Raw genomic sequence first — 25,755 nt, 5'->3', positions numbered from 1 at the left:
ATTTGAGTACATATCGGTCAGTGACAAAGAGGATTACAGAATCTAGATGGTTTTATTTGCTCTGCACCAGTGACAACCAGGGAGACATAAGCAGTAACTTAGCATACCGCATATAAGCGCCCAATGCACACATCATATACCTGCCTAGAAGGGAGACAGAGTGCAGGATTTTGCATGGAGTAACATTTATTCTGATTTTCACTCAGCATACAAGGCATTTCTGCTGTGAAGTTCATGTTCCTGTCATGTCTATTACATACTAAAATAAATTCCTGCGACGCTGCAGAAATAAAAAAACCAACAAAAACAACTCTTGACAAAGCAGGGCAAGGAGGAGGATTTCAGCTTCAAATTCTCCTTAGGTGTGACCCCAGCTACAGAGAACCGTGCTTTGTAACTGGTATAAAAGCGACGAAAAGTAAACATACCTGTAATGACTCCCGGTGCCTGTGCTGCCATTACAGCCTGTGGCAGCGCCCCTAAGGGCTGGGCCAGAGTCAGTGCTGGAGAGACCAGCCCAGGGGTTGCCAAAGTACCAAGAACTGCAGCTCCTGCCACCGCTTCCTGCAAGACACACACACACAAACCCAACCAAAAAACCAAACACACACAACCAACAACAACAAAACACAAAAACCAACACACGTGTTAATTCTGCATCAAGTTGTCATGCTATGGCTCTATTCAGCTGAGACTCAGCTTTTTTCACATCTAAGACATACCAGATACATAGATTCTGAAGGTCTGAGCTCTCCAGTGCTACTGTAAAAGAAAGTAGTATGCCACCCAGCCCACCAGAGAAATGCAGAAATTAGGAGAAACCAAGCCTTGGAAGAAAAACATTCTCTTTCAACACAGATTTCACCCATCCTCTGAAGCTGCTAGGTCAGTTACTGAATTAAAGACACCAAGGGATTCAATACACAGTTTGAAAGATGCAGGCAATTCCAGAGCAAGAGGAATCTCTACTTGTTTCCACCTTTTACACCAACAAAGCTTTTCACTGATGCCAAGGAATGTGATCCATTTAAGACGACTGATGGGAACTCCCATCCCACATTTCCCACTCCCTCTGATGACAGCAGCAGGGCTCTGGGGCCATGTGACAAACCAGATGAGGGAACTCTTACAACTTCAGTTTTTCCCAAGCTTCCAGTTTTTCCTTTCTGGTGGAAGATTAATCTTTGACTCAAGGAACACTGTAGTCAAAAACACTACTGCAAGCACAAGGGAGAGCACAATACTATTATTTTCAAAAGCTGCACACTTTTAGATCAGCTTAACCCAAAAGTCCTCTCCCTCTAGTTTTCCTTCAGGTGCAGACAGCAACACAACACTAAAACTGGCCATCACCATCACAGCAACTGCAAACAATTATCACATTAGTACATTTCTCAACAAAACAACCAACTTTTGCCACCATTTTACTGCTCCTGAACTTTACCACTTGTGATGACTGGAAAAACTCTTCAAACTTCTGGCCTTGATAACTGAAACATTTTATAACCACTTCCTTTTGTTCATGTGATCTGCATCTCTTCTCCCATCCCATTACCTACTTGCCTCCGTACCAACTGTACTTGAGCAAAAATCTGATGCACTTTTCAACATTCTTCTACAGTTACACCAAGCCAAACTTCTGTTTTCTTCCTGCATATCAGGCTTTCCAGTTCTCCTAGTAACTGCAGTACTTCTCTACACCTTCTATAACCCAAATAAACATCCTGACTCTAGATGACCAGAATCAAACAACATTTGAGATGAACACCTAGTTTAATGACAAAACACTTCCATAAAACTACTGAAAATAATGTGCCTAAAATATACCCTAAGATCCAAATATTCCAGGCTATTATAATAATGATTTAGTTACCCAGATCCCTCTCTTCCTTGCTTTCATGTAGCTCCTGTAAGCCCTGACACCTTGGAGCAAAAAACTTGTGAGGTTTCATTCCTTAAATGCAGTATCTTGTACTCTACTACTAAACACTGCATACATTTCCTACTCCAATCTGCTGCAATATTCCAGTTCTCCTCTACATTAATAATGCATCTTTTCTGTGTTGCCAACTAATTCCATTAGCACTCTTCTCCTAATACCTAGAATAAGGCCACTGATATTTTTACTGGAGATGAAGGAAGACTGATCTGTAAGTAATTTCACCAGCAGAGTGAAGGGTCAGCAATTTCCAGCACAGCTCACTTCCATCTCCTCGCTTGCCTACACAACTCAGAATTCATTGCAACAGTATTGGTCTTGTCCAAGAGCTTCATACAGGGGTCTTCACCAACTCCGGAATTGTTGATAGGATATGCTTTCATTTTTTTCCCCCTAATGAAGTATGTAACAGCAGTCTTACCAAAAATGTTAGGTTCATCTAGCAAGGGTATTTCCCTAAAAAAACCAAATGTTTTGCATGTCTGTTTCTTTTAAAAATTTTGTCATTCCTTTAAAGCTTGTTTTCAATCTTTCCCTACCACTGGGGTGAGAACAAAGACTGCTGATATGTTTTTCACACTACCTAAAATATCACATTTGCTATTCTTCACCCATACGGCAATAGCCCTGACATGACAGATTTATTACAAAAAACCCCCAAAACTATTAAGCATACATCTGCACAAAAACTCCGAGCTTTACACCCACCTAGGATGCAGTAATCTCATGTGCATCACTAGCCAATCTGCCTTATGCTTCTAATGAAGGGGAAAAGATACTTATGTAAGCCTTCAGTGCTGTAACAAGACCACCATAACCCTTGACTACACTGGTGAGATGCTCTCACTGTTTACTTAAATGGCTAAAGAAAGTTTTCCTACTAGCTTTAATTCTTTAACTTCTTCTGCAAGACTGATTTTTTAATTGTCGTTCAAAAGACATTAACCATCTTTGCTACCCAGTACCTCTCTTCATAGTGTCATTCATGTGCAGAGACATTTCCTCCTTCCTCGGCTGGCATGCTAATTCCAGACTAAAGTTGTAGTTTTGACTGCAGATCCAAAGTTTATCTCTGACTTAGGTTTCTCTCTCTCATGTCCATAATTTCTTTAGCTCCGCTGAGTTTACCAATTAGCTTGTGTTTAAAAAAGCTGTGAAATTAAGGCCCTCATAGACCATGAACCTGCATGTTTAAAGCAAGCTGTTCTGTACAAGAACCATGCAAGGAGTGTAAATAAGATACTGCCTTTTGTAACTGGTCTTTGCTCTCTTCCCCAGTCATCTACAAATACCCACATGACTAATCAGACAGGTTACCTAGATCTGTACCATGTCTAAGGCAAAGGCAACAAGACTGCAGAGTATCTCTGAGGTCTTTTAGAACCTTTTTTCTAGATATGGAATTTGAAATTTTCTTCACAGTAACAAATCCTGCAGTAATTTGCAGAAAGAAACAGTAAGATTTATCCATGTCTGTAACAGACCTCTACATTTCCCTTAAAAGAAGAGTTAATAGTTCTTTCCCAAAGTAATTTTGATCCAAGTAATTCCTCTAGCCAAGCCTCAACCTCCTTCCTTAGTTGAGTGCAGAGGTTCCCAGACTTGTGGACTTTTTACTGGGGGCGTGCAAACCACCTGAAAGTTTCAAATAAGTGGAAGCTCCTCCCACTTCTGCCTTTACCTCATGATTCTGAGAAATATTTTCAAAGAAAGAGCTGCTTACAAAATTCAGTCCAGTCAGCTGATTAGCATCACACACTAGGTTCAGCCACACTAGCTGAGGCTGCACACCTCAGCAATTTTATTGCTTGAGAGAATCCAAGAACCCACTAGCGCTGGAACTTGTTTTTTTCATGGGCTACAGCGATGCAGGGGGAGATTCTGCTGCCCAAGGCAAGGACAATGGACACAGACACGGGGGTTTGCTTTGGAAGGCAATCCTCCTTCATCAGTACCTCATAACCTTGAGCTTCTGTTACTTCGAGCAAACTATATTTGAGAACCCCTAGATTCCCGCATCAACAACCAATTCTGCTCCATCCCTGCATTTCCTTGTTTCTGAACAGCCTCAAGTCATTAGTCATCTTCCACCTACACAGACAGAGCCTTTTCAACAACACAGCACTGCTCAAGTGACTATTACAGCCCTCAGTCTGCCCTCCTTTCACATACTTTCATGCATTCTTTTAGCCTCTACTATAACCATTTCCCTCATCATTGGTTTGCCTATACAGAGAAGCAATACCCTGCAGTCTTCCCTCAACATTTCTCTAAACAAAGTTCTGATCAGCTGTGCCAGACTCCATTCCACAAATGCTGGTGTATCAGATGCTGGGGTTGTTCAGCTTGGAAAAGAGAAGGCTCTGGCGAGACCTTAGAGAACCTTCCAGTACCTAAAGAGGGCTTATAAGAAAGACAGGGCCAGAGTTTTTAGTAGTGTCTGCAGCAATAGGACAAGGGGGAATGGTTTTAAACTGAAACAGGGGAGATTTAGGTCAGATACTAGGAAGAAATTCTTTATTGTGAGGGCGGTGAGACACCGGCACAGGCTGCTCAGAGCAGCTGTGGGTGCCCCTTCCCTGGCAGCACTCAAGGTCAAGTTAGACCGGGCTGGGAGCAACCTGGTCTAGTGGGAGGTGTCCCTGCCCATGCCAGGGGGGTTGGAACTAGACAGCCTTTAAAATCCCTTTTAACCCAAACCATTCTATGACTCCGTGATCCTCACAAGCGTCAGGGGCAAGCTTCTACATGCGAAGCCCTGGGAACAAGAGTATGATCTAGGCCAAGGACTTTCATTCAAACTAGTGAATACAGCTGGCTGGAACAGCTTGCCGGCTTGTTTCTAGCAGGGTCACAACAGCCATTCACTTGGTTGAGTCACACCAGCCTATGCCTTACCTGTGCTGTGATCTTTGCTGTAGCAGCTGCTGCAGCGACAGCTGCTGCTGGAGGTAGTCCTCCTGGCGTAGCAGGTGTCAGGAGAGGCATCGGAGGAGTCACAGCTTTACCAACTCGGAGATATTGACCTCCAAGGTCAAAGAGGTTCATAGAGGAAACAGCATCTTGAGAAGATTGTGCTTTCTCATATTCTGCAATGAGAAAAAGTACCATTTACAAATGATCCTTTTTACTCTTCAACATAACTGCCCTCTCATCACGCAATTTTGATTTGTATTTGCAAAAACTGACTGCTTAAGAGTTCCAATAAGAAGATCCTCAGCGCTTGGCTCAGTCATCTCACCCCTCTGATCACACAAGCGTTGAGAACACTCAGCATAGCAAGAGCGCTCAACCTACTTGGCAGTGAGTAAAAATATCTGGCTATTAATTATATTTGTAAGTTCAGGCATAGATCTGCTCCAAATTTATTTCTATCCCATTGCTTAATACAATTCTTCCACTAGAGAGGAAAAAACCTTAAAAAAAAAAAAAAAAAAGATGAGGAGACTCCCAACCACTCTCCCTACCCCACATCAAACACCAAACAGCCATTTTACCAATGAAACCATAGCCTTTGTGTTTTCCTGTTGTGGGATCCCTGGCTAGCGTGCAGGATTTGATCTTCCCAAAGGCCTCAAACACACTCTTGATGTCATCATCTGAAAGGTCCTGGTGAACAGATGCCACATAGATGCGGTTGAAAGCCCGTGCCTCTTCTGCTAGCTGGTCTATAATTGGTTGTGCCTGACCTATATTACTAGGTCTCCCAACCTGCAAAGAAAAAAAGCAAACAGTCCATTAAGCATTCTGAAGAGCAGCAGGGTGACTCACCAAGAGTTACAGCAGACAAGCACTCAGCCACTTGCCTCCCTTTTCAAACCAGGTAATACCTCGTAAGGCCATAATTAGCAAAGCACAACAGTTGACTCTGCTTCGGGGAACAGCTGACCTGTACTATGGGGGATTACCAAGAGCTGGGACAGACTCTGCTGCCTCCTCCACCATATTTCCCCCATTTATGCTCCCTGACCTGCCAAAGGCCAACTTCCAGGAACTGATAACAAGTCTGAAAGCAAAACACAAAGCTTCTATACCCTTCTTTCAAAGGCTCCTAAAACCCTCTTCGAAATCTGGTGCTGCAGATATGCAGAGATAGAAATGCAAAACATAGAACACTTTGCAGAAAATGCTCGTTTCCCCCCATAACCCCTAAATTTCACCTTTGCAAGACCCCCTCTTACTGCCTGGAAAAAACACAGCTACAATCCTTTGTTCCTTTCCGTTTATGCAGAATGCATCCTTTTTGTATCGCAAGGGTGGACCCTTACTTGATACTTGAAGTCCCTCGCACTACTGACAGGCACAACAGAAGTTCAATGCTACCTATCTACCACCCCCATAGGTACAATATAAGGCGGCAGCAATAAAATATCAAGAATCACCTTTGTTTTGTCCTCAAGAGACTTCCATTCTATGTGTGGGTGGAAAAAACAGCTAGCTTACTAGCTTACAGTACGATGTGGAGCACTTCTAGGCATACACCCATTATTCACAGCAAAGAGGACTAGGAATTTTCAGAGCATGCCTACTACTCACCTTTATATTTCTTCCCCCCAGCATGACAGAATTCATCTGCTCCAAGGCCAACTGAGCAGCTTCGGGTACCTCATATTCCACAAAAGCAAAACCCTAGAACAGAAGGATATGCTTGTCGAATCACAGCAGCTGTATCTTGTCTCAAATTTAGTGCTAAGCTAACGAAGCCAAGATTCCTACTGTCACAGCCTGAGATGTTTCCTTAAAGCAGCTTTTATTCAAGCAGAAAATTGCATGCAGAAGCACCGACCCAAGGCTACCTGTGCTTCCAGAGCCTCTCGTAGTTAGAGGTCTAACTGCATGCAGGACTGCCAGCTGTTTGGCATCATTTGTGCCTACTACCCCCATGCACATCTGGCCCCACTACAGCATCCTGCAAAGTAGAGCAGGCAGCTACAAACATTTATCTTGAAGCACTAAAAGCAGCCTTCTCTCTACAATGGTAAAGGCTCCTTCCTCTCCTGGTTTATTTAGGAAGGCCTCGGAGAGAAGAAAAACCCCATCCATCACTCAATAGCCATTAACCAACCTTGTGTTTCATTGTAACAGAGTCCCAGGACATATCAATGCTTTTTATAGGTCCAAATGGGGCAAAGGCCTGGCGAATGGTGTCTTCTCCCAGTTCGTAGTATATGGAGCCCACATACACACGACACATGATGGCCAGGGCGCGCTGCCTCTGAGCTGCCATCTGTATTGGAAAGAAGAACTGGCTGGTTAGATGACAGGGTGGTCATGGATGTCAGGACCTCTTTCCCTTCCTCCTTCCCTCCCAGGAGCTATGACCCAACAGCAGGTAGCTCCTCACTGGGCTGCAGCACAGCCTGGCACACGTAGTAATAAAGAAGTATTTTCCTGCTCAATGCACAGACTGCTGGAGCGGATAAGCAGTACAGCTCACTCCCAGGGGCAGTCAAATCTTTGATGGGGTCTGCCACCTCAGGAGCCTTAACTCCAAACCCACTGATAAGGTCTAACCCTCCCCAGCCTGATCACATCTCCAGCAACACTTGCAGGAGGAGGAAATAACTTCATTCTAGGACAGCTTCCCCCTCCAGGCAGCAAAGGTCTCAATTCTAGACACTATTAGCAATCCCTCCCGTTCCCTCCCGCAAGGGACAGCAAGAGATCCAATATTGGGCACCACCTAATTGCTCCCTCCCCCCCACCCCATCCTCCCAGGCAGCAAAGGATATGGAATTGGGTACCTCCTCCCCACTCCCTCAAGCATCACACACCACCTCCTCCCCCCGCCCCTGCCCCAGGCAGGATGAGATCCAGTACTAGGCACCACTTCCACCACACAGTTCAAAAGCAAAGCAAAAAAAATTAAATGGTTAAACAAAACTTCTTTGTTAAGTGTGTGGTGCTAGTACTTATCACTGCCTGTTGTTACTGGCTCAGATAGTGGTGCAGCCCCCAAAGACTCCGCCCTTATCAGTTTCGGTGCAGAGAAGGTCTCTGTGCTATTTTCTCCTAAGTATGCCTGAAAACCTGTTTGCAAGACAAATCCAGAAATTTCTTACAGCAGGTATCCAAAAAAGCAGTATATCCTTCAATTATTTTTCACCCTTATTGCAATTCTAAATTGCTACTACTAATGAACAATTATTCTAGGAAGATGCTGCCTACAAAACAAAACAAAAAAATCACAGGTTTGGCCAGCATATCCTAGCAGCACGTCTTGGGACCAAGGCAGAAATTAGGTCTCTGTAGAGGCAGCTCCCTATGATCAGCAAGACTGAATTACAGTGCGTTGGAGATATGCACGGGGCTTCATTCCTGTTCTGCCTGGAACAGATGGAACAAATGTAAAGCAGTAAGGGCTACGGACTGGACTGTTGCAGAGTAGGCAAATGCAGCGTTAAGCTTGATGCCTCTCTCACTTCCCAGCACCACAGTGCTGGGCACCAAAGCAGGGAGCTCTGAACAACCACCTCTTCCCCACCACCACTGTTTAAGAGGGTCTTTAACTGAGGCCTTTACAAGAGGCCTACTTTCAGAATGCTGTAACAAGCACGAGCACAATGAGCTCTGACGTGTCTGGGGATGCTCAACTCAGACGGTAAAACAGAAGGGACAGCATTTTATCTGTGATAGTCACAGAATCACAGACACAAACTGTACCTGAAGAAATCCTTCTCCCTCATAGTACCTGTAGGTAATTGACATTGACCATAGGAGGAAACAAACTGTAAAGATTCAACTCCTATTATTCAATACAGCAGGGATACTATAAACAGGAATGGTTCTCACCCCATACTGCTGCTCCTGAAGTGATATTAAGCTTGCCTCTTGACTGGGTTTAAGTATTTCACACAGTTAAAAACAAGCTGTTTTTCAATTTACTCTGCAATGCTGTGACTAGGAGGACTATGGCACGTGTACACGCAGGACAGCTGATGTGTTGTCTCCCAGGTTCTCCAACACATTCCCAGCTTTGGTGCAGGAAAGCCAGTGATCAGTAGCCCCTCACTCTGTGTAGTGTGTCCATTTACAGGTTCAGAGCCATCACCATTCTAACCCCAAGTGTCTGAGTGAAGTGCCTCACCCATGGTGCCACAGACCGTGATAAAAATTTAAAGCGTTTTACGAGGAGTGCTTCTTGACAAGACACCGCAGTCTCGCACAGGCAGAGGGACTTTTCACCTTCTGAAGGGTCAATATATTGTCCTGGTTTTGGCTGGGATAGAGTTAATGAAGAGGACATTCTCTTCTTTTCAGTTATCAATGCAACAGGTGCAAGAAAAATGTCATTTGTCCTCTCCTATGGCAGAAACCTTTACAGGAGGAAATCGACATCTTACCCTGCTGCAGAGATCCTAACAAAATAGGTCAGGTGGAGTTAGGAGGACTCTGTTACATCAGCAACATATTAGAAATCTGGACCTACAAAAGGCAGAACTGAGGTGGACCATGATGACTACAGGCACATGTGGATCGCTAACAGGAATTGGTAGCATCACGTTACGGGAATGATGCAACGTACACCTGTGAACTAAGCAGATGACAGCATCAAAAACTCATGACTAGAAATCTCACTGTTTTCACTAGCTACACTAAGCAGATTTTACTGGCCACTGGCCCTCTTTCTCCGCCTATAAAATGGAGTTTAAATTATCTGCAACCTTCATAAAGGCAGCAGCTAATAGTTGGACCTACGTAATGTTTAGCTGTTAAGTGCTTATGAAAAGTACTTTAAGGACAAGCCAAATCATCATTTTGGGAGTGCTCCTTTAAACAAAGGAGGTGATGCAAAAACATCACTACTAGCTTCAACTTTAATATGATGCCAGGAAATTGTGCTCATCTTGCTGAAATGACATAGAAATCTTGTGCTGTAATACTTGGAGGATTAAGTAGACAGGAAGCTTTAATCTTGGGCACTAAGATACTGCAATAGGAAGTTCAGGCTGCACTTCCTTCACGCAGGAACTGATGAATCTTGTCAACAGGAAAAAAAAAAAAAGTGTTGGACAGTGGTCTGTTTGCATTTTCTACATTCCTGGTGAGCTTTGGGATAAAGCATTTGCCGAGGACAGGGTATCCTAGCTACATGGAACTGTACCACAGTCGAACGATTCAGTGCGGACTCCTGCTTCTAGGTTCTGTCCCATCGGCAGTAGTCTCTGACTCCCTAGAGGGAGGAATGTCTTGGGAAAAGGATTCACAATACTGACCATGCCCTTGAGGCTGAAGAGAAATTAAACATTTCCAGTTACATTATCAGTATGTGTTTTTCATCTGTTGCCCAGCTGTGAATGAGCCAAAAAAAGTTAAGCAAAACTGATGGAGTGATGCTATCCAAGTAAGCATCTACATTAATTGGTAGAAGTTCCTTGGGCATGAGGGCTCAAAAACCAGCTATGCCAAATTCACATCGAGATGTATGCTTCTATTCCATTCCAAACATATATCCCCATAAAATTTATTTTGGCTCCCTTGCTGACACACTACCTACAGTGGCAGTGTTAAGGGAGGAAAAATGGGTGATTTTAGTTTTAGTATCTTTCATTTTGGAGTACAAGCCTCCAGTTGGATTTTACACAAAGCAGAAACATTACATTCCAGCAAGATGGAAACATATTTACAAATTTGCAAAATAATTTACAAATGAACCTTTGCATGCAGAGTGGAGCTATAGGACACTTTCTGCAGTGGCCGTTGTCCAACACGTCTAGGAGAAAGGAGGGGATGCATAATCCCAGGTAATTAAGCTCTCTGGTGTCTTGATTAGAAATTCCAGCACTTAAGGACTGCACAGGTTCTCTGAATAGTCCTGCAGTTTTGTTAACTTCCATCCTGCTTTTACTTTACTTGAAACATGCCATATTCACCTAGTCTGGAAACATGCACAGTAAAGAGCAGTTACATCTGGGCTACAACATGTTCTGCAAACCTATAGTGCCCCAGTCCTCCCCAGCACCTTAGCTGCCAGGTCTCTAGTGCTGAGAGTTTGTTTCATAAGAAATTGCCCATTTGTGAGTTACCTTGGCAGTTAGTTTTAGGTCAGGACCTCAGAACTGTAGCATCCCTAGAAATGCAGCTCCCACAATTTCACAGGTGTGTTCAGAACTGTTCGAAATCTAAAGCTTTCTTTGCCAACTGACTCCAGGACCCCGACTGCCAGTGTCACAGCAGACTGCACCCAGCCTAGGGTCTTCCTCTGGGGAGTTTACACTTTGCCTCTGCTTGTTGTGCTTGTCCATAACAGGTGGGTATGTGGGAGGGTTGTGCTGGGTTGAATTAAGAGCATTGTATTACCACTACATACTTCCCCACTCTAGGCCCTGACTAAGACAAAGTGCCCAAGAAGAAGTGAATATGTCTATTGACCGATTGTAAAGGTGAGAGAGGATCTCCAAAGCCCATTGTCACTGCTGCCATCTGAAAGACAGTAAAGACAGAGTTCAGTCTGTTGGAGCTGAGCATACTACGGCTGTTTGTAAAAACTCAAGCAGAGCGGCGGCACAGGGAACCTGCGAGAGAGGCCTCTCCTTCCTTGCCCCTCACTGCCTGGTCCCAAGGACTGTCCAGCGCTGGGACCCTGCAGATTCCAGTCCCACCAGGCCAGGGTGGAGTTGTGCTGCTGCCACTGCCTCAGGAAGCAGGGTCTTCTCCCGGGGGGGGGGGGACTCAAGGCAATAGTAACCTCTGCAACCACTGTCGTTGATTCACCCCCAGCATTTAAAAAGGAGCCCCTCAACTAGATCAGACACTTAGAAACACGCACAGCCCTGAAAGGCCAGAGCTGCCTAATGTGGCAAGCACATCCACAGTGATTTTTCATTAAAAAAAAATAAATCCAAAAGCCATTATTTTGAGTTTCCTAACTTTGACTAGAAGGCAGTGAGATACGTTCAAGAAACCTTTGAAGAAAGGGAGATATTTAAATACCACTTAAGAGTTCTCCCAGTACATAGGCATTCCAGCATTAGCAGGAATAGCCAACGGAGCTTCTCTGAAATCAAGAGCACCTGGGTGAAGGGGAGGGAAATGGGGTAGCACTGTCAGTAACAGGAGAGACTGGTACCCTCCCCTCAAGCAGAAGAGATGGTGAAAGGTTCCCACTAACCCTAGACGCCACCTTAAATGTAAGTTGAAAGTGAAACCCACAGCAAATTCTTTGGCTTCCGGCCTTTCAAGAAGCATCTGGCCAGCCAACAGGAGACAAACTTAAAAATTTGCTCTTTGAATAAGTGAAATTGGGGGGGCAATTTGTGCAGGGGAGCAAAGGGGGTTTCTTTAGTGAGCTGAAGACAGCATATTTCGATTTCACTGTGGAAACATAAGCACATGAACCTAGCTCCAGGCAGGCCTCAGGGCTGTGCTCTGATTCTAAGTGCAAAAAGAACTCCACCTTGTGCGAGAGAGTAAGACACAGAAGGAGCATCTCAGAGGGCCTCTCACCTGAAGGTTGGTGAGCTGCTGTTGCTGGTGGGCGATGGTTTGCTTCACCAGCACACTCTTGATACTCTGCTCCATCGCATACTTCTTTGCCTGGAAAGAAATACCAAATCTGTAGTCACAGGACAATACCACAGAGCAGGGAACGAAGTTTGATTTTACACCACAGGTCCCCAGAACCACACAACTGGCTGCCAGTGGAACTTCTCGGCGCTCCAGCCCTAAGCACTAAGGCACTGTACATTAGCCAGCGGCCAACAGCTTACTAACATCTTGGTCTGCGTCTCGGAGTCGTGAGCCCTGAAACACAGCATAATGCTTGAGCAAAGGATTGGATGGACTCAATCTGCAGCAGGCGCAATGTTAGGAAAGCAGCATGCACTAGACACTTAGCATTTTCCCCTCTTCCGCCCTCTGCCCCTTAGATCCCACCATAGCACCTTACCTGCTGGGATGAGGGCAGGACAGATAGCCTCCTTCAAGTCCTTTCCACTCAGAGAACATCTGGACAAAGAGTTTCTACAAAAGGGAAGGGCCTCCAAATCCCCACGTCCAGTCCCTTGACTGGGCACTCCCCCTCTCTTTTCTTATCACATCTGGCCTATTCTATTTTGGAAGGTCCACTGCTATTGCTCACTAAAATGCTCCAGCTCTCCTTTTCTGGTTCCTAGCCTGCAGACACAAGACTGACTTGTCTTTTTCTTTCAGTCTTCTACAAATTTGACAAAGCCTGGGCTTTACACCCAGTGGTGTTGACGTGGAGGCTCTTTGCCAAGGGAAGCCTAACACCCACATATGTGCCTATTCCCAGGGGACGGTACAAACACATTCAGCCAACCCCTCAGGCACCTGCTTTCCATGGCTGTACGTGTTTGGGAGGTGCCAGGGAACGGTAGGCTCTAAATCGTGGATTTGAGACGTGTGCTTCGGAAACCTGGAAACGGACAAGGGGATTTACATCTGTCAGCTATGGAGAAGCCAGAGGAAACGAGGCCGTTTCACACTGTGAGCCAAACAACACACACACAAGCAGCTTCAACATTATGGGAACATTCACACGAAGCCTACCTAGAACAATACTTTACTTGCCTCACCAGAGCACAGAAGACACCTAGCCCACAGTTCCCAGACTCCCTGGTTTTGTTTTGTTTCCCCTCTCTTCCCAACTCTGCTCTCCTCTCAGTAAGCCAGGCATCACTCACTCCCATGAGGAAAGTGGGCAAGAAGTCAGCAGTAACCTCCCCAACAGCTGTATAAAACAGGACCAACAACCAGAAATCAGAGCTGGACTGAAATTTTATCTAGATTAAAACAGGTTGGCTCAAATGGGTTGAAAATACTTGCTATGGGGTCTCTTTAAGATGGGAAAGAGCATAAGGGAAAAATAGAGATATTTCATGATGTGTTTTTGTGTGGATAGAATAGAAGACCAGCTGGAGCATATCAGAAACCTATTCCTTGTGGAGTACAGGCTGCTCCTCACAGAACTTTGTGGCAGTTGCATATTGTCTTAGAATTACAATGTGATCTTAAGATGTTATTTACTTATGATTTTGATTACTTTTTTTATTATTAAAAACATTCTCCCCACCCCAACAGGAAATTCCACATCATGCTCCTCAAAACGCATCTATAAACTCTAAACCAAAACAAATAATTCTTGAGTACAAATTTGGAAGTGTGAATCCACACACAGCATAGCCATCACCCCATACATATCCTTGGTAGGCGAGTTCCCTTTTAAAACATCAGTAAGAGATGCTCATTAAAAAAAAAAAAAAAAAAAAAAAAACAAAAAACCAAAACAACAAGAAGTCAAAAAACCCCGAACAAACAAACAAACAAGAGTTCTAAGAAGCAAATTCACATCATGTTTACTCACTTTCTGGAGAGCTTCCTGCTGTTCTGGTGTGAGGGGAGGAAGCCCCAGCTTAGCTGCCGTGCTTTGTCCATTTTCCATCTTAATGGACTCTGTACCCTGAGAAAACAGAAAGTAATAATGAAAAAACTGTTCTTGCAAAAGTGACCACGTTTTTCATTCCCAGAAACCCAAAGCACTTAATGCCAGAAAGTCATAGGGGCTAAAAAGTCTTCCCAAACCTACTAGTAATTCACAAAAACCTATTAGTATTCTAGCCACTCCCTATGGGAGAGCTATCCCATCAAGTGTACAAACTGATGAACACGTCGGATGCTTAAAGAGTTCCCCAACCACTAGATTTTCAGTTAAAAGAAAATTAAAATCCCCAGTCCTCACTCACATCATTTCCATCCTACCTCTCAACAGTTAAAACTCTGTCAAACATACCCATCTATTTTCTCCTTACATCTCTTCCTATACTGGTTTGTCACCCTTGGTTTCCCCAGTTCTCTTTTTAAAATCTTCTCTGAAATTTTTTCAAATCTCACATATTGTTCCAGTCACTCAGTAACAAAGCAGCATTATTCTCATACTTAGTACAAGATGCACCTACCTGCCCATGCAGATTCCCAAGCCCAACATCAGAATAGGTCTAGAAAAGCTTCTGGGCCACGGAACTGACTTTTTGTGACTTCAGATATACATGTAAGCTAACAGATGTTAGCTGTGTTGTTAGTTGTTTTTTAAACAGTCTAGTGACAACTCTACCTCATGCTCACATTTTACATCCAAGTTCATTCCTGTAAAAAAACTTGTCAATTATTCCTACCACATTAAGTAACAACAGGTTTATCTAAGGTATACTTATCAACCTGGTTTTGGTTAAAGTGATTAGGCAGCTTATGTCTTTCTGGTAAGCATCCACCAATTTGTATCCTCAGGGTATTACTCTTTGGCATCCCAGAAGTACCATCACGTAATTTCCAACCAAAGTAAGAGTTCATCATTACAAACCTATTAACAGATGTCTCAGTTCTCCAGTTACAGGGAAAAAAAAATGTAAGCACTCTGTAATAAGCACAGTATAGAAAAAAGGAACAGACTCATTCACATGGCAAAACAAAACCAGCTCTCCTGGCATAGGAACAAAGCTGTCACTTGGAAAAGATCTAATATCAAAGTAATTGGCATTTTAGCAGAAGGAACAATGAGTATTCCCACTCATTTGGTTCCCATTCATTCAGAGCAATCACTTGCTCATGGCACTCATGGTACTGGCTAACAAGTTAAGGCTTTTCCTATGGACATACATGTCTCTGAGAGACCACTGATCTCCTCCTCCAGAAAAAAAAGATCTTATGAATCTAATACCAAAATGCAAAACCGCAAAAAGCTGGTTTTTGGCTGCCTCCAAAGTCTCAGAGAGAAAAACATGTCTTTCAGAAGCAAAAGATGCTGCATCATGGCTGCACACAAATTGCATGTTTCATTGCATTTTCTTTATTCCACCATAAGGCAAAGGGGAACACCCACTGGTAGAGATGAGCTGATGATGATGATTTAGGTAAAAGTACACACACATTTCCAGGAGATCCGTACACTGTACACCTTACAGCCCCAGAGAACACCAGCCCAGTTCCTGCACTGTGTTTACTGCAATACTACTCAATAGACAACAGACTGGTCACTCATTTCCTCCAGAATCACAAGTTCCCTGACAACCCAATTTTAACTTACAGTATTTTAGTATTTTTTCCACATATCAATAATGTAGACTGTTCTGTTTACGATGAGGAAAAATGCAAAATAGTTAAGATACTTTAATCACATGAATTCTATCCACAGTAAATGACAGATACCACCCAAGTATAAATGAAGCTCCAGCGCATTCACATGGCATTCTCAATTTAGAATAATAATAAAGATTTAAAAAATTACTATGGAAGTAACAGAAATTGCATGGTTCATGAAGCAGCAGAGGAGAAAAGCAGCAACATGTCAGAAGGCACCCTGGCCCAGGCCCAAGGTAACCACCCTCAAGTCCTCCCACTAAAATGGAGCGGAATGCAGAGCACAAGAGCCCCCGAATTCAATGCCTCCTAAATACCTGCTTTATCTATAGTATTTGCAAGCTCTAGCTGTAAGAACAGAAGCTTCAATGGGACAGCCCTTCAGCACTAAGAACATTAAGTACCTATGAGGAAGGCTGCAATCCCCAGCTGTATCTGCTGGGTCTGCTTTTGCTGCCTATAGACTGGATGCAGGACCATGACATTACGTGGGGTTCTGCACAACAAGCCTCCCCAGCTGACACCCCTCCAAGCTGTTACAGAGGGACTCCACACCTACTTTCCCCTTGAGGCAGGGCTGCCATGAATCCATTCCTCCAGCTGATTCAGGAGAGGATTGATGCTAAATGCTGCTTAGTCAGCTCATTAACCAAATTTCTTACTTTACTCACTGGGGTGACATTCCTTTTAAGCAGATAAACCTTAATTAGTGCACGCAGGAAAAGGCTACTTTACACCCTGTCACAGTGCACACTATCTTTATTTTCCCCACCATACATGCATTATATGTTCTAACTTAATAAACAACATTTGCCATCACGTTGCCCAGTCATTCTTCATCTTGAGATCCTCTGTCCGTTAATTTACCTAAGTGACAGTGACTACTGGACTAGAAGGTTCCTCCCATGAGGTAAACTGCGTTCATCTTCCCAAAAGAATCTTGTCCGTTTCTTGTGAGGATGCACAGCCAGACGGGTCTGATTCACACACTGCACCATGAGGGAACTCTATTTTCCTACCAAATCAGTGTAAGGGAAAAAAAAGGCAACAGCACAACGGTCCCACTGTTTGAACCATCCATCTCACAACCTCACCGCCTTCTTGGCTTAAAGCAGCCTTTGTTGTTTGTCTAAATTCTGCCTGTATCATCCATCAAAAGCAGAACTAATTTCTTCTCTCAATTCAATGTTCACCATCAACCACTTGAAATACCATAATGGACAAATATCTTAATCTGTTCAGTAGACACATAATAGACTGAATAGACATGTCTGTGAGCACTACTGGTTTCAGTATAAAAATCATCATGGGAAAAACCCAAGTTAATAGCTGAAAACAAGATTTTTAACATTCCCTTTACCAGCTGCTAGGTCTCTCCCAGAGTAGCCCACTTGCCTGTATTGGCAACTGCAACTTGCATGCTGCCTCCCACCAAATTACAATGGTTCCTTTGTTCTTTAGTCAGACTATTAAGAGCAAGAAGTGGAGCTCACCTACATTGAAAGAAAGCCGCAGGATGAATTTGCTAATGTTCAGAGAGGTAAATCCTAGGTCATTCTTAACTCTATTTTATAGCAACAATTGAGACTTCTGTTTTTGTGCATTCAAGCCTCGAGTTCACCATTTGTGAGCATTTTCTAACATACAGCACATGCAAAATAAACTCTCGTAATGTAAAAACTTGTATTCTACAAGTATCCGAACAGAGTGTTCTAAAGATGGCAGTCACTTCACTAACTTCACTAGTCCCTTCAAATAAAGTTCATGGCTACACTGAACACATGAAGACCTAAGGGGAATAGAAGTGCAACACAAGAAAGCTGACATGAATAAGAACAGAGGTAGCTGGAACTGGTTCATGGCTGCAAACTGGGAGACTCAAACGCACACTTTTTTTTTAATCAGTAGATCAAAAGCTACCATTGTTTAGTCCACATGCAAACTGAAAACAAATATCAGGAAAGTGATATAGAATCATTTAGGTTGGAAAAGATCTTTAAGATCATCAAGCCCAACTGTTAACCCAGCACTGCCAAGTCCACCACTAAACTGTGTCCCTAACAGCCACATCTACACGTGTGTATATATATATATGTGTGTGTAATGGTGACCTATTTGGTACAGGAAGGCTACATAACCTCCAAGATTCATTTTGATTGTGGAACATTTAAAACAGTTATTAAAAAACCCAAAACATTCTTGTTCTTAACCAACTGGCTAAAAAAAAAAAATTCAAATCCAGCTCTTCTGGCTCCCCTTCCCACTTGCTTACATCTTATGTATGTTACCATACAGTCAAGTTCAGTGACTTCAGTTTTCTGCAGACGATTAAAAAAGCCCACACCTTTTCCTATTGCTGTTTCCTTTTCCTCTCAGCTTTTAAAAACTGAATTATTCCAATTCAGAAACTATGAGATTTAGGAGAAGAAAAACAGAGTGGAAGGGCTATCAAATTTAACCACTCACAACAAAAAAGCCACTCTGTTGATCATAATCTGTTATGATTCTTAAAAATAAAGACCACTGTATATCTACATTTAATGTAATTTAGACATTTGAGCTCATTAAATGGTATAGTTTCCAAAAAAAGGTTGATAACATCCTATGTCCAGCATGGAGGACAAAATCAAAACTAAGGGTGAGGAAATGATGTATAAGTGACAAAGAGCATCCCAGATGGCAGACCCAGGCACTGCTGGTTCCAAGCTCTTTCGCACCACACATCCCTCTGGAAAGAAACCACAGAGACACATCTTTGCTGATCCACAGTACAGCTGTAACAAAAATTTATCATCGTGTACCTTTCAACACTGAGAGTTTCTTCAAGGAAGACCACCCTCTGTTACTCCAGTCTATCTAAAGAGCAACAGATTATGTAAAATAATCCCAATCTCCATTGCCATTCAGAGACTATTGCTCTGCTCTTTCCTGGCACCTTAGGATAACACCACTACCAAGAAGAGGCTCAGCACAATTGGTCTGCTATGCAGTAACCTAACAGTACCTGTTGAAAAGCAGGCGCCACTTTATACCAAGGCTGGTGACCTTGAAAACTGCCTTATTTAAACACACTGTAACAGTTAGGAGGGAACAAGGAAAATGGGAGAGAAGCTGACAACAGAAGCAAGAGAACAGGAGCTTCTTTTAAAAGAGAAATAAATAGAAACTGTATACCTGTTGCTATGAGTATTGCTTCTGAACATTGCTTGGCCCTTTAAGGTGGTTTGAACTCCCAGAGTTCACGCACATTCATTGGAAATTTATTACATGCCTGAGAATTTCTCTGAAGTATAAACGCACACAAGAGAAAGAAAAACACAGAATCTTGTTTATTTTAGGAACCACAACAAGCAAACAACCCAAAGATTAAGTAATACAGAGGTGGGAAAAGGACTGATGAAGTACCTGGCCAGGATACTCAGTCTAATCCTTGCTCTACCATCTGCATCAGCGCTTGGGAACCTGTATTAATCTGAGTATTTTCATACTACAACACCCCACACCAGTACTGAAGCTGGAAGAAGAATCACCCAAATGCCTCGTCAAAGGCAATGTTTTTCCTTGCACAATAGGTTATTTTTCAGAAAAGGTCCTTCTTTAAGTATATATACCCATTTAAGTATTTTGCCCCTATTTACTCTCCAAGACTTCATGGATTCAGCTGTAAACTCTAACTTTGCAAGCCTTTCTGTGCACAATGACCTTTTACTATTTCTGAATTTCTTTAGCAGCTACTCTTTTCCACCTCCTATAGAATACTTTTTTTCCAAATGGGAACAAGCAGTGCAAGTGAGTTATTTCTTCTGTTACTGCCAGCATGCACAGGTAATATACTGCTACAATATAGAGCATGGGGCACATCTGAGTTTTTTTTCCACCGTCCTACAAGATGTGATCTATAGAGAATGAGCAGGGATCAAAACCTTTCGAAACATGTCATTTTTCTAGCATTTCATGACCAAACTGTTTACATGACTGCGTATTTGGCCAGTAATATCTCTCCTGTTCAAATGCAAGGAGATTTTATGATAAATTGCACTAATGTTGTCCACTAGCATAACTTGGTTCTTACAAAGCACCAAATTTATGCAAATCCAACATCTGGAAACATAAGTCTTAAATACATGCACACTAGTAATCTGTGTAGCCTTGAAACAATTCCTCATGATACATTTTTGACGGCATTTGATAGAACTCCCCGCTGGGACAGCTCTGAGAAACAACAAAATCTTATAGATGTTACCTTTATATGCAGCATGCTCTGCATTATCATTTAGCTGTCATGGATAAATGATGCAGAAATCACCTGCACCTCAATTTTCAACTCTCAAAGAAAGAAAACTACAGTTCCTGTCAAGCTACAATACAGTGCTAAAATAAATCAATATGCACATGATCCTTTTTCTCCTTATTACAAACAGGAAAATAAAGACACAAGGAAACATATTCCTCCCAAAAGGGATCACCATTTTCCCTTACAATCATCTCACCTTCTTACTGACAAATCCTCCAGCTAACCGTTCTCCATTTAATGCAGCTATAGACAACACAGTAAGTGCAGTGACAGAGCCTGCATATAATTTCAATGGTCAACCACAAGCTCTCTCCACCATTTGCTCTCAGAAGATAGCCCCCTCTTGCTCTCATTTGACACTGTCAAGCTCCAAAAGGATTTCTGTCAATGCGAAACATGACTGAAACTCTTGAGATTCCCAACACAGCTTACACCATAGGTCAAAAAAGTTTACTGCCAATAAAAAGTTAAAGAAATCCAAGGGAAGATCAATCATCCCACACCTTGGATGGTGTACTGAGTCTGGCTGAGCCCAGTGCTATGCTTGTACTGGGAGCTAGAAAGGCGGTGATAACACACCAGGGGTTTGACTGCTTCTAAACAGTGCTCACACAGCATCCAGGCTGGCTCGCCACCCAGTAGGCTCTGGGTAGGCAAGATCTTGGGAGGGGGACACAGCCAGGACAGCTGACCCAAAGTGACCAATGGGATATTCCATACCATATGACATCTCTCAGATATAAAAGTTAAGAGAAAGGAGGAGGAAGGAGGGACATTCATTATTTACGATGTTGATCTTCCAGAGCAACCTCTATAGGTACTGAAGCCCTGCTTCCCAAGAAATACTTTAACATCACCTGCTGATGGGAAGTAAAGAATAACATCTTCTGTCTTCCTTCACTTCCACACATATGACTTTTGCTATTGGCTCATTAAACCATCTTTTCCTTGACCCACAAAAGTTTTTTTTCCATCATATTTTCTCTCCCTCTGTTCTGCTGAGGAGGGGAGTGATAGAGCAGCTTGGTGATCACCTCGCATCCAGCCAAGGTCAACCCACCACAGATGCAATGTAGCATTTATTCAAGGCCAGGCTGGATACAGCTTTGAGCAACCTGGTCCAGTGGAAGATGTCCCTGCCCACAGCAAGGGAGCTGGAACTAGATGCTCTTTAAGACCCTTTCCAACACAAACCGTTCTGTGAATCTATGATGGACTAACCCCTGCAACGGTCCAGGCCAAGGAGTAGCTCTGTTAAGAAGGAACCAGGGGTGCCGGTGGTCAGAAGACTAAATGCAAGCCAACCTGCCTTCCTGCCAGACTGCACTAACAGCAGCACCCTGGGATGCAACAACAGGGACAGAGCCCACAGAGACAGCACTGATCAGCACTCTGCTCAGCACCCACTGATCAACCACAGCAAGTCCAGCAAAGGGCCAGCAAGACTGTGGAGGGGCTGAAGCACTTGCCCTGTAAGGAGAGGCTGAGGGAACTGGATTGTTTAAATAATGCTCTGGATTGCCACAGTACCTTTGATACCATATGCAAAAAGCCTATTAAGCAGCATCCAATAACCATTTCCACAATTAATCCTTTTAGCACCCTTTACAAGGTTGTCATCCTAAGTTAGAAGTCTCACAGACAGGTGGTCCAGAAGCCCCCAAGAGGTGAGGGCAAGGAGGACTGAACATGCAAAGCAAGAACCTACTTGGGCAGACAGGCTACAGGCTGCAGCTCCTCCAAGCCCAAAACACCAAGCTGGGCCAGCAGCCCTTCATCTGTACACTATTTCCCCCCAAAATTACTTCTCAGCTCTGTTTAAAAATTAACTTTCCTGATAAGGAATATTCACAGCAATTCCACCTTAGCCTTGTTAAAACAAAACCACATTAAGTAGACAGATTGCTTCTCCTCCAGAACTGCACAAAACAGCTAAGTGAACTTAATTCTGGTTGACAAAGCTTGCTACTGCTGAAGTCACCAACAGAGAACATGCACCCCCCTCCTACAGGAAAGGACAAATTATCTAACTGAGCTGTGATCTTAAGAATACAAAAAGACAGACAGGCAAGTAATTGCACAAGTATATTCTGTGATGGCAAAAAAGGCTAATGATAGTATTTCTGCACAATCAGAAACACTGTAATGCTTTTATCCTTACAAAAGGAACTGGTGAGACAAATAGAGACATACTGCATCCATTTTCGGGGTGTATATATATTTCAAAGAATGTTAAAACTGAGTCTGGAAAGAGCATAGGAAAAGCACAGAAGTGGTGCAAAAAAGTTCACAAGACCAAGAAATCAGGTAAATACCAAAACAAGAAGCACTGCATATCATTCTGAAGTACCATCACTGAGGGTGAAGAGGCTACCGTGCACTAAAGGAGCATTTACAATGGATGTGTACCAAGACCAGTGCCTCGAGTTGTGACATACACCACCACTTTCACAGTACTGGTATCAAAAGGGGTGGCAACAAATGTCTAATTATTTAGGTTTCATTAGCAAGATATTAACGATTTAATCCATTATAACAGGTGTTATAACATTTCTAACAATGAAAGGTACCAATCAGGTTACTGAGAAATTTCATCATAATTGCATTAATAATTAACGTATACTTCTGTAAGAATTTTTTATTGTTGCCCATTCTGTCACCACAAGCAGCGCACAAATGGTCCACTGCATGTTACACATGTATCTTGCTTACGGCAGTAGCACAGACACTGTAAACTATTTCAAACATGCAGAAGAGATGTGTTTTAAGAATTACCTCGGATCAAAAGAAAAGTATACGCAGCTTGAAGTAACTTGTACCGGTCCTCATAAGCTTCATGGGGAACTTAATTACTATTCCAGGCTAAGAAAATTTATCCCGTAAATAACACAGCTGAATTTTAGATCTCAAATGCAGATACACAACTACTTTGTGTAACACACAACTTTACAGTTAAAATTAAGAATGGCTAGTTTAACTTCTACAGTTAAAAGTATCTGAGGACCACCTGTTGCTACTAACATCTTCGTTGGAGGTGCCTGCTGCTGCTAACGACCTTCCTGCTGAACAGTGCACATGTGCATTGTTGATGTTCTTCAAAAAAACCTCCAAATTCACACGCAATTAGTAAACTGCAAATACGTTAATCTGCAAAGTGTTAAGTACTGGAAATACCTGTGCAGGACTGCCCTGCAGTGATTCTGATCACCCTCAATACAGTGGACTCACTACAGAAAACAATCCTGCAGATATTTCAATAAATCGCTGATGTTGCTTGCAGACTATGTGTTCCTTATACCACAGGCAGCAGCAAGAGCAATCTAACAATGCAAAGGTGAAACAACTTCAGTAATGTCAGGAGAAGGAAAAAAGCAAAGCTTTACCCCAGTCAAACCTTTTCCCACACACCCTCTATCTTTTCTCAAAGCTTCCCTCAGCAACTACATTAAACGCCTCGTAGGTTTGTCCTAGAAGTATAACACCATTGTTACCGACTCCCACAGTTACTGATGAGAACCAGATAAAACGTTTGTTGGGAAGATAAAGTCTGCATCAAGGGCAGCGTATGGTGGTCATTTCCTTAAGCACATCCTTCCCAGGCTCCCAGGCACAGGAGGGTACTTCCTTGGCTCTGTGAATTAACCCACATACTTCCACTGACAACTGAGCAGTCCTGAGTGAGTGGCTGTAAATACAAAAAAGCACCCCACAAAAAAAAAAAGGACCCCTTGGAATTACTGAGCATGCTACTTGGGTTCTTGGCCCTAGCTTTGTCTGGCCTGGCACCTTCCACAACCACACATGGCTGATGATTACTTGGATGCTGTGGAAACAAGATACCAACAGGAAGCAGCACATCCCGCAGCTTTTGCATGAGGTTGCTAGTATCACGAAGTAGCTCAGCAACGTGCTTCTCTTCCATCCTTCTTCTAAGCCTTGTATCAGATGCATCTGAGGTTGTCCAGGTTTTAAAGAGCATCTGGGAGAGGGGCGGGAGGTACTGAGCACTGCACATCTTCATCTTAAATGCACATATGCTGCTTGTGCTGACTGACCAGGCACACATGCAGACCACATGAAGAGAGGAAAAAAACCTGTTACAGCTCTGACAGAAGGAAAAGAGCTTGCCATATGGGAAATCTGCCTGTATTGCAAGCTGAGGGGCACAGCCTATGGCAACAGTATGACAGTAAGCACGCGTTGAAAAAAATATGCGTATACATAACAGTATGAAGTTTAATTCTATCATTTCAAAATGAGAAAGACAGATGTTTTTTCTCAGTGGCAGGAGGAGAAGAAAAAAACAGGCTAGGTAAAGAAGTGATGATTCCCATTATATATCCTCACCAAACTGCATGGCTTTCATACAAGATGCATTCAATAAATGTTTACTGATGGCCTCAAAGTAAGGTAGATTTATGGCATCTGATAAGCACACAGTACACTTGAAGTGTCAAACATTTCTGAGCTTTTGAGTTACAATTCGTAAGACCCAACTCAGTCTCCTTACAAGATACACTGTTCCTGACAAAAGCCGTCTGCTTTCCATTTTAATTATTCTTCCTATTTAACACTTTCCAGTACAACAGCAGAGCTGTGCTGCAAACCTACTTTCAGAAAGTTAGCTGAAAGCAAAATCTAAGTCTACCAAATTCCGTAACGGAGATCCTCTTAACTGAGGTTACTTTGTCCTTAATTCTCAAGCTTTTCTAGCCAGCCTTCAGGATTTAAATTGTCACAGAACAAAGTAAATGTTGCAGCTGTTCTAACAAGACTGCAGAAGCACTGGACTCTCTTTAGGCAAATTTCCTGGTCGCATCATAGAGCAGCCAATTTTCTTTCCCGCATGGAAAGTGGATTTAAAACAGAGCGTGGCACTCCTGTTGAACCTGAAAAGCAGCCAGGGATCATGCAAAAGGTGCTTGTGGGGAGACCTGAATTGGGTCTTCACTTCAAGAACCATTAACACTAAGACCACGTGTCATTTCTTCAAGCACAGCAAGGTAAAACACATAGTGGCAAAAACGTTGATGAATCAACACGATATTGGATGGTCAGATTCACCTTCTTTCCAGCAAGTTGAGAACTATACTCCCATAAAGAACGCAGTTTATGAAAGATACTACTTGAAAAAAAGTATCTTAACACTTGTCAGTATGAAGCTGACAAGAATGAATTTAAGATGTTTATCAGTCCTGAAGTTTAAAATAAATCTTCCAGTCATACTACAAAAGCCCATAATGAATAAAAGTATGCAATACTCAGTCGAGCTGGAACTCTTGTTCCTGGAAGGCTCTCTTACACTATGTCATTTAAACACTGAGATAGCACCTAGTCTGGGAACAAATGAAATAAAAAAAGCCACTTCCTTCCATCTCAAGGCTTGTATTCTAACATTATCCTCCGTCCAAGAAATCCTCTTGATTTT

At 42.9% G+C, this 25,755-nt stretch overlaps 1 protein-coding gene across 4 annotated transcripts in view; it reads right to left on the bottom strand.

Annotated features, from left to right (window-relative positions):
• PUF60 (poly(U) binding splicing factor 60) overlaps positions 1-25,755 on the bottom strand; it is a 31,094-nt gene that overhangs the window by 2,599 nt on the left and 2,740 nt on the right. For 2 of the 4 annotated variants that reach the window (XM_005235196.4, XM_013297422.3), the window contains exons 2-9: positions 14,265-14,360; positions 12,386-12,475; positions 11,312-11,362; positions 7,005-7,166; positions 6,476-6,568; positions 5,437-5,650; positions 4,838-5,028; positions 429-564 (exon numbers count right to left, since the gene is read on the bottom strand). In XM_005235196.4, the coding sequence (XP_005235253.2) occupies positions 429-564; positions 4,838-5,028; positions 5,437-5,650; positions 6,476-6,568; positions 7,005-7,166; positions 11,312-11,362; positions 12,386-12,475; positions 14,265-14,360 (1,033 nt within the window). Of the gene's footprint in view, positions 1-428; positions 565-4,837; positions 5,029-5,436; positions 5,651-6,475; positions 6,569-7,004; positions 7,167-11,311; positions 11,363-12,385; positions 12,476-13,231; positions 13,317-13,471; positions 13,632-14,264; positions 14,367-25,755 lie in introns of those variants that run through there. The other 2 variants (XM_055799330.1, XM_055799331.1) reach the window with 2 other exon arrangements.

The sequence above is a fragment of the Falco peregrinus genome, chromosome 3 (genome assembly GCF_023634155.1).
Source record: "Falco peregrinus isolate bFalPer1 chromosome 3, bFalPer1.pri, whole genome shotgun sequence".
Taxonomy (NCBI): domain Eukaryota; kingdom Metazoa; phylum Chordata; class Aves; order Falconiformes; family Falconidae; genus Falco; species Falco peregrinus.
Note: the sequence above shows the minus strand (reverse complement) of the source record. Positions and strands in the feature narration are given on the sequence as shown.